This window comes from Vombatus ursinus, unplaced genomic scaffold, assembly GCF_900497805.2.
Source record: "Vombatus ursinus unplaced genomic scaffold, bare-nosed wombat genome assembly UNPS02000431.1, whole genome shotgun sequence".
NCBI lineage: Eukaryota > Metazoa > Chordata > Mammalia > Diprotodontia > Vombatidae > Vombatus > Vombatus ursinus.
Genome location: NW_020940209.1, coordinates 9,494 through 19,343, shown reverse-complemented (window position 1 = coordinate 19,343; position 9,850 = coordinate 9,494). Strand labels below are relative to the sequence as shown.

Here is a 9,850-nt window from a genome sequence, read left to right as displayed (position 1 = left end):
TGCCTCTTCCAGAATGGGGCTTTAAGTCCTTATTTGAATTGGTTCAAATCCTGCTCTCACCTACTAGATAACACAGATTGCCACTGATGATCTGATTATTTCACCTTTGAACTATAGATTGTGGGTTGGATAGAATATTGAAAGATAATAAGGGAGGTATCATCTGTATGAGTAAATCAAGGAGGAAATAATACTCAAACATTTTTTCTTCTCCAGACTTCAGCAAAAAAAAAAAGTGGTATTCTAAAGAACTAATAATCCCTGGCAAGATGCTCCCTTCCAATGACACTCAATTTCACCCCTTGTTCTTCCTTTTACTGGGAATCCCAGGATTAGAAGAGATGCACATCTGGATTGGCTTTCCTTTCTGCTCTGTGTATCTGATTGCACTCTTGGGAAACCTCACTGTCCTTTTTGTGATTCAGACTGAGCGCAGCCTCCACCAGCCAATGTTCTATTTTCTGGCCATGTTGTCTACAATTGACTTAGCCTTGTCCACGTCTGTCATCCCCAAAATGCTGGAAATCTTCTGGCTTAACCAGAGAGAGATTAGCTTTGGGAGTTGTGTTGCCCAGATGTTCTTTATTCACATGTTCACTGCTATGGAGACTTTCGTGCTTGTGACCATGGCTTTTGATCGCTATGTTGCCATCTGTCACCCCCTTCGATATAACATGATACTAACCAACAGAGCCATTACTGTCATTCTAGCACTTTTGATCCTGATTAATTTCTTTCTGATATTTCCAGTGGTCTTTCTCGTCTTGAGGTTGCCCTTCTGTGGGCACCACATCATCCCTCATACCTACTGTGAGCATATGGGTATTGTTCGGTCGTCTTGTGCTGACATTAAAATAAACATTGTATTTGGGTTAGTTATTATAGCTGTGATATTTGGAGATGTGATCCTCATTACTATATCTTATGTAAAGATACTCTGTGGTGTCTTTCACCTCCCATCCAGGGACGCTCAACTCAAAGCTCTCAATACCTGTGGCTCCCACATCTTTGTGATCTTATCTTTCTTTATCCCAGCCTTCTTCTCTGTTCTCACTCATAGATTTGGACATAATATCCCTGGATATATCCATATTCTCCTGGCTAATCTTTATGTGGTTGTACCTCCTGCACTTAATCCTGTCATCTATGGAATCAGAACAAAACAAATCCGTGAACTGGTGCTGAGACTATTTAAGAAAGCTTGGTTTTCATCAGTGTGACATGAAGAAACTAATTTATATCTTTTCTGTGCTCTACCTCAAATGAACAAATGCAGTTATTCAGAATTTTATTAAGTAGAAGACATATTTTACAGTGGGAGACAATCTAAACATGTCGTTCTAATACTATGGTTGGACAGTGGAAAACTTGGGAGTAATGAACTTATTTAGCCTTATAGAAAGGGACTATCAAAAAAGAAACATGTCATTAAATGGTTAAGTCTCCAGTCTATCAAGCTTACTATCTTGTTCCTTTCCATTTATATTCCTCTGATCTATATTAGGGCCCCTTCATACTCACCAATCTTCCAGAGCAGGAATGACTGGCATATGCTATGATGATTCATGCATTGACTACAAGAAAATTTGGTCAAGCATTAATGTATATAATATAGTTGTTTTTAGTGACTTGTTTGTATGTAAAAAGAGTGCATATTATTTGAATGTGGATGTCAAATGATGGCTTTTAGTTACAGGGAATAATAGTCACGACATAACACTCCTTGCTTAATGCTAAGAACATTTAGCTATCAAAAAGGATAATTGTTTTCCAGTGTCAACTCTCCTGCTAACCAACCTTTATCAGGTCGTTTAAATAGTCATAGAACTTGAAACTACAATGAACCTCAGAAATCATTTTGTCTTATGCCTTTGTTTTACAAATAAGACAATTGAATCTGTTTTCCAAAGTCACAGTGATAGCAAGTAGAATAGCCTGATTGGAATCTAGTTTCTCTCACTCTTAATCCAGTGTTTGTTTGTTTGTTTGTTTTTTTCACTCATCATATAGTCACTTTTCTGGACCAGTTTCCTGATTGGTAAAATGCAGGATTGGATGAGATGTTCCATTATGTGCCTCCTGGTCCAAGTAAAATTATACAATTCTATATCAATTCATTATCTCCTAACACAGTCTACTATATTGATAAAAGAACATCATGATACTCAAAAATGCATAAGAAAATTAGACATAAAACACATGTAAGGCATCTTTTTTTTCTGAAAATTTTTTTATATGTCATTGGAATCCTCTAATTCTGTACTTTAATTTACTTAGTAAAAATTATCCTTTTAAATCTTCAAACTAAATGTTCACTTATTAGGGTGGAGAAGTAAGAGTTGCCATGATTGAGTTCATATATTCAAATCAATGTACTACAATACATTTCAAAGAACCAGAAAAGTCATAGGGTTGGACAAAATACTTCAGCATTTGCCCAGTCCAAACCTAACATGAAAGGTATCTCTATTTTATCATCTTTAACATGTGGCTATCAAGCCTTGTTGGGGATTTTATGAGAGGAGGGATTCTTTTCAGGGATGAGATTGCCTAGATAACTGCTATGGCACCTTCTAACTCTAAAAAGTTCTCTATTTCTTTGAAATATGTTATGTTATATTGTATGGTACTATTGCATACTGAATTTATGGTCTGAGACAATGAAACCCTTATCCTTCCTCTTAATAAAGCTTCATGTAGTTTGTAGGTTTAAAGGAGATGAGTGACACCATATAGGAGCTAAATTACTAAATGTAAGAGGGGTCAGAAGAGCTAACCAATTAAATTTCACAAACATTTTAAATGTCTATTACATACACTACTCTACAGGGGACAAAGGTAAAAACAAGACTATTCCTGAAATCATAGAGTACGCATTTTATTGAAGAATACAGACTCCAAAGAAGTAAATGAGCAAATAGGTAAATATGAGTATGTCTGAAGAAGTACTATATGAATTTAGCAGATGGATCAGAGCAGTTGTTACTTGTGCTGTGATCAATTAAGATATAGATTCAGATAAGTTGCATTGAAGAAGGACTATTTTTATATATTCCTATTTTTGTCGATAAAGGGATCAGGTTATATACACAAAGGAAATGAAATAGTATGCCTCTTCAAGTACATATATTTGCAGTTCTTAAAATATGGATTCCAAGAACACAGTATCTGAGACATTTTCCTCTTGCTTTATCAGTAACCACTTGATATTTGCTGATAGTCCTCATTTTTCTTTGGTAGCTGTGCTTCCCAAGAACCTGATTCAAATTGTTCAGGTGCATAATTTTCAGTTGTCTTCAGTAAAAAATAGGAGCAGGAGAATAACCTGCCAGAAAAATCAGCAGATGTGATGTCCCATCAAAGTAAAGCACACAAACTTATTGATGCTGCTCTGCAGTGACATACAAAAAATCCCCCAAAAAACAAACTGTAGGGGCTCATCAAACAAGTGATATGTAGAAGAACACAGTAGAAATAAAAACAAAGAAGCAGAGGCCTCAATTTTCATAGAAAGGAGATCAGAAATGATTTTTTTGTTTTTCCTGTTTCAAAAGAGAACATATATTCTAGTGGATGTGCATTCTATTCCTGTTAGCTCCTTCAAAGATACTCCTACCTCTTGGATCTACTGTGAAGCAGAGATGAAAAAAGTGCCTTAAGTAAGTCATACAGATTGTGCTATTTGTGTCGTACTTATTCTCAAACCTTCATTCATCACCTTTCCTTTATTGAAATATCATCCCTCTAATACTGATTCTATTTATCCAATTCCTCTCCATCTTTAAATTCTAGTATGATACAAACTTCTTCCAAAAAATCATACTTGCTTACATGGATCTCACATTAATCTCTATCCTGCTGGGTTCCAAACATTGTAAAGGTCTGATACATCCAATAGAAAGGGATTTAAACTGAAAAGTAAGGCGGGTGGAATAATAATATCCACATGTAGTTGTTACACTAGATACAATAGAAAGCTTGATGCAAAATGTAGGAAAGTTGGTAATACTGTTAGGAGATAAACATGATTTCCAGCACTTATACACTGCCTGGCAGATAGTGGATGCTTAATAAATACCAGTTAATGGATTGATTGGACTCATGAAGACTTGATGCACTAAAACATTTCACTAGACTACACCAATGAAAGATTATGCCTCTTTCCAAATAAGTTGATTGCTTGAAAGGGATGGTGGAAATGGTATTGCAAATGTGGAAGATATTAATGCACATAAGTGTGTGTATATATGTGATTCCATGAAATTGGGGAAATAGAGTGACAAGCATTTTGAGGAGGAATAGAGGAGAAAGAGAGGCTATATTTTGGTGAGAATATATTACCATCTTCCAGGCTAACTAAAGGAGTTGAATGAAAATTTTCTGAGGTAAACTGCAAAGCTTGCACACATATATAATACAGTTCTTATGGACAACTTCAATTATTTAGACATCTGTAACTGTGGAAATAACAGCAGTCAGCACATTCTTGTTTTGTTTTGATAACAATTTAATCTTTCAAAAGCTGGAAGAAGTAATGAAGAATACTGCTATTCTAGACCTCATTCTTACCAATACAGAAGAACTGGTTGGGGAATGGAAATTAAATAACAACAACAAAAACAAACCTTTGAGAAATAATAATGCTGTCCTAGAGTTCCACTGGAAAGAAATGTCAAGTATTTTGTTGTTGTTGTTGAGTTGTTTCAGTTGTGACTGATTCTTCATGACACCATTTGGGGTTTTCTTGGCAAAGATACTAGAATGGCTTGCCATTTCCTTCTCCAGGTTACTTTACAGACGAGGAAACTGAGTCAAACAGGGTTGAATGACTTGTCCAGGGTCACATAAGTGTCTGAGACCAGATCTGAACTCAAGAAGATGAGTCATCTCATTCCAGACCTAGTGCTCTATCTATGATGCCACCTAGCTGCCTAATGTCAGGTATAGTGTGAACCAAAAATATTAATTTTAGAAAATTAAATTTAAATTAGTTGAGAATCATATCCGATTCATATCTGACCTCAGACATCTACTAGTTGTGTAACCCTGAGGAAGTCATTTAATCCTTTGTGCCTCAGTTGTTTTCATCTGTAAAATGAGCTGGAGAAGGAAATAGCAATCACTCCACTATCTCTGCCTGAAATGAATAACCACAAAAACTGAGGAAAAAAGAGGTGAAGTGATTTGCACAAGGTCACACAGCTAGTAAATATGAAATGGAGTCTGAATTCAGGTTTTCTTGACTCTAGGTCCAGCACTCTATACATTGTGCCATCTAGCTACTTCAATACTTTTATATTATTAAATTATGCTATCAATATAATTTAGTTTCCATTCTCTTGAAATACAATAAAATAGTTTTTGTATATATAGATTTTTCTATGACCTAGTAGATAGTCAATTTTTCTATGCTTATCTACATTTGAAAATATTTTCCATGTTTTGGCCATTTAGTTGTCTCTATACAGTTATAAATTCTACTTTATTAAGTCTTTGACTGGTAATGTAATATTAGTTATTCATTTGACTTGTGATATTTTGATTTTAGAAGATAGAAGTAGGTGTATTGCTATTACTATATATTTTTTCTATTTTGTATCACTGATAAACTTTTATTAATTTGACTATCATTGATAATTGCATATAACTTGAGAATTATTATATACCTCTTACAATTTTCCTTTTTACCATTATGAATCAACAATGTCTGTCTTTTTCTCTTTTTAGATTCATTTGAAATCCATTTTCTCAGATACTATTATGTGACCCCTGCTTTATTTGTACTTAGAGTTCTATAGCCTATTTTAGACTGACCTCTTAATTTTATTTGATTCTGTTCTCTTACACAAAATGTATGTCTGGTAACCAACACTTTGATGGGTCTTATTTCATCTTGTATTCCATATTTTTTTTATCTTAAGAAAAGAACTTAGCCATTCATATTTATTTTTGCATCATTTTCCCCTTATAGTTCATGAGTTAAGTGTAGCATAATTTTCTGTACTATTTCATCTATTCAAACTAATAACTCCAACAAGATACACTTCCATTTTTAAACTATTGAATCTTATTCTTCCTTCATATTGAATCACATTTTTATTATTTTTACAGAAGGTAGAGTGGGGGACTGAACTGCATGCATACCCTTGTATCTTTCAGCTTTTTTCAGGAGACTAATGGGGGAAAGAGAAGAAAGAATAGAGGTAAAGTAGAACGATAGGCTTTCCCAATATTTTGGCCTAGACAGAGGTGATAAGCATGATAGTAATTATCTAGATTTTGGTGAGTTGTAGAATAAGACAAGGGATTATGTTGGCTTAGATGTGGATTGGGATCAAAAACTTGGAAGAAGCCCATTGTCTGGGGTCTGCTCATGACCCACTGTGGGCTTAAACCTAAGTCAGCATGTGTGATAGGGGATCAGGCCATAGAAGTCTTCAGGCACATGAATACCCTCAATGCACGTTGTTGGGAAGATGGGGGGGAGTTGGATGGTCCTCATTTTGGGGCCCTGAGAAGGCAATAACCTGACAGTTGAGCTTTTGCCTTAGCTTTCTTAGAACAAGGACACCACAGCATTCCCTGGACATTTTAAAATAATGCCATCTACTCTTACTGTGCTCTTCACTTGACCCCTCCCCAGATTTCTAGCTCCCCTTTATGTTTTTTTTAATTGGAATGTAAGCTCCTAGAAAGAAATGACTGTTTAGCTACCTTATATTCCTTAGAACTTAGTATAGTGATTAGCACATGGTAAGTACTTACATATTTACATAGTGAGTACATTTAATCAGTCAGTCAGTTAGGAATTGTCAGTTAAACAGTTATTAGTCAATTAATACCAGCTCAAAGACTTCAGGACAGTAGGGATAAGTAGCTCTATAGTAACAGCTACATTCTCAAATTTTATCAGTTGATATTTTCCAAGTTTTCTCTCTATTTCTCTCTGTCTCTGTCTCTGTATCTCCATCTGTCTCTGTCTCTGTCTCTGTCTCTCTCTTTATTTACTTCTTCTTTTCAAGTGGTATAAGGATGGGGTTTAGGCATGCTTAAACAGAGTTTAAGCCATTTGATTTCTTTAGTTTAGACTGCGCCATATTGCAGGAAATTTGGGAAAAAAAATAATGAACTAGCCTTATTGTCTCAAAACTCCATCCCAACCTGAAAATGTTCTATAGTTTAGCAAGTATTTATTAAGCATTAACAAATGTTTTGATCACAAAATTCTCCAAAATACTAAATTAAGAGGTATAAGTGCTTTACTCTGTTGCGTCTGTAAGGGGAGTGCTCACACTGATAAATTCAAAAATCCTTAAATTATTTTTAAAAGATCTGTCTTTGACAGAGGTCTGTAACATATGTGCAGACATGATGGAGTGGGAAGATCATTAGATTTGGCAGAATACTTGAATTCAATTCACTTTCTATCTGTCCACTTACTACCTATGTCATTTTGGACAAGTTATTTTACTTCACTGAGCCTCAGTTTACTCATCTATAAAATGGAAGGAATGATTTAGATGTCTTCTAGGATTTCTTCCAGATCTACAGCTGAAATCTTACAATGACATAGATAACATGTCTTATTACTGTTTTGTTATGGCTTTGTGTCAGGCTTCTTATTTTTTTCCCCTGATCTTGTCTACTTCCTCCATTGGTCCAAGTGAAGTAAACTATATGCTAATGAATGCTTGTTTGTTTTCTGTTCGCTCTTACATGATTGTTTCTTACCGAATAGTTTCAATAGTTTTCAGGTTGTGTGATTCTTTGTGCACAACTTTGATGTCATTGAGCCACTGTCAATAATATAGGAAATTCAAATTTGTTGTCTAGCTTTGATGGTGGCTTCTGTTACTGTGAAACTTGGTTCTTGTATTCAATCTTCCAGCCCCTGGAACCCTCAGAATGTATTCTGTGATGAAAGGAATTGTGAGATAAATTTCTTGCATAAAATTCACTGCCCCTCTGGGGACTAAAACTGTGGCACTGAACTTTATACTTTTGTAGCAACTGAATGCATCAGGTCATGAATTACAGGCCTTTCTCCAGCATTTTGAAAGAAGGGTGAAAAAGAGCTATACACTTCACAATTAGTATGCTTATTGTTCTCCCCTAGAAGATACATGTGCCACAGAGCTGAGGAGGGAAAATAAAATTGCTTTCTATTTAAACCTGAAGAATCTAATTTATTTTGTCCTGGACCACAACATGCACATGGGGTGGGGGTAATATAAGGTCTAAGGATTAAAATTCTTGCTGAATGTCAAGACATTACAAGTATATGCTTTTCCCACTCTCATATATTTACACTGGAATTGTCACAAAGGTAATCTCTATATTTTTATTTTTTTAATTGAGTTGTCCCTGAGAACTTGGTTTCTTATTAATTGTGAGATTATTTTTCACTATTGGAAATAACACAATACTCTGTCCCTCTACAAAAGCTATTTTCCCATGGGGGAAAACCAGAATAGAATAGTGTAGATTTCTTTGTTTAACATTAATCTTTCCTGGTGAAGATTTGAAGGAAACATTCCCGGATCTGTTTGGTCCTGACTCCGTAAATAACAGGATTGAGTGCAGGAGGGACAACCACATATAGATTGGCCAATAGGATGTGCATATAATGAGGAATATTGTGGCCAAATCTATGGGTGAGGAATGAAAAAAGAGCAGGAGTGAAGAAGGCTAAGATTACACAGATGTGGGAACCACAAGTGTTGACAGCTTTGAAACGAGCATCCTGAGAAGGAAGTTTAAAAACTGCCTGAAGAATTTGGATGTAGGAAATGGCAATCAGGGTCATATCCAAAAATATTATACAAATAATAAACAAGCCATAGATGATGTTTACATTGATGCTTGCACAGGGTAATCGAGCGATTCCCATATGCTCACAATAGGTATGAAGAATGACATGATGACCACAATATGGCAGCCGGAGGACTAAAAATACCTTTGGTGTCACTAAAGAAAAATTTCTCATGATAGCTACGCCTGAAATAGTGACAATGGTTTTATTAGTGAGGATCATACTATACCTGAGAGGATGGCAGATGGCAACATAGCGATCAAAGGCCATAGCCACAAGCACAAAGCTCTCCATACCAGTGAAAATGTGGATGAAAAACATCTGGGTGAGGCATCCCTCAAAGCTAATCTCCCTCAAGTTGAACCAGAAAATGCCCATCATCTTAGGAATAGTGGCTGTGGAGAGACCCAAGTCAACAGTGGCCAATATAGCTAGAAAGTAGAACATGGGTTGGTGGAGACTTTGCTCAGTATTGATCACAAACAGAATGCTGAGATTTCCTACAAATGCAATCAGATACACAGTACAGAAAGGGAACCCTATCCAGATGTGCAATTCTTCTAGTCCAGGGATTCCCAGTAGCAGGAAGTTGGAGGGGTGGAATTCAGTGTTATTAAGTGAAGACATTCTCTGGATGCTGTTGAAATCCACTCTTAGTAAATGAAGAATCTTTCCCCCTTTAATGGAGACATTACATTCATCCCATTCCTCTGTTATCTGGAGAACCATGAAGAAGACAGTTTCATTTTAGTGACATTTCATTACTTTTGCCTAGTAAATTTATCTTGGCCGTTTTCCAAATTAACACTAACAAGATTTAGGGGCAGCTAGGTGGTGCAGTGGAAAGGGCACCAAAACTGAAGTCAGGAGGACCTGAGTTCAAATCCGGCCTCAGACCAAACACTTGACACTAGCTGTGTGACCCTGAGCAAGTCACTTAACCCTCAATTGCCTAAAAGTAAAAAAAAAAAAAACCACAAAACAAAACACTAACAAGATTTAGCCTTCAAATGAAAGGTCAAATATGAGTTAGTTTGA

The 9,850-nt window shown here is 35.8% G+C and overlaps 2 protein-coding genes across 2 annotated transcripts; one reads left to right on the top strand and one right to left on the bottom strand.

The window, feature by feature from the left end:
- The first annotated feature begins 263 nt into the window (after positions 1 to 263).
- LOC114035612 (olfactory receptor 52E8-like) lies at positions 264 to 1,220 on the top strand. Its single transcript, XM_027851910.1, has one exon. The coding sequence runs from the start codon at positions 270 to 272 to the stop codon at positions 1,218 to 1,220; it is 951 nt and encodes a 316-aa protein (XP_027707711.1). The 5' UTR covers positions 264 to 269.
- Positions 1,221 to 8,500: 7,280 nt separating this feature from the next.
- On the bottom strand, positions 8,501 to 9,442 carry LOC114035668 (olfactory receptor 52E4-like). The gene has a single exon (XM_027852012.1). The coding sequence runs from the start codon at positions 9,437 to 9,439 to the stop codon at positions 8,501 to 8,503; it is 939 nt and encodes a 312-aa protein (XP_027707813.1). The 5' UTR covers positions 9,440 to 9,442.
- Between the last annotated feature and the right edge of the window lie 408 nt (positions 9,443 to 9,850).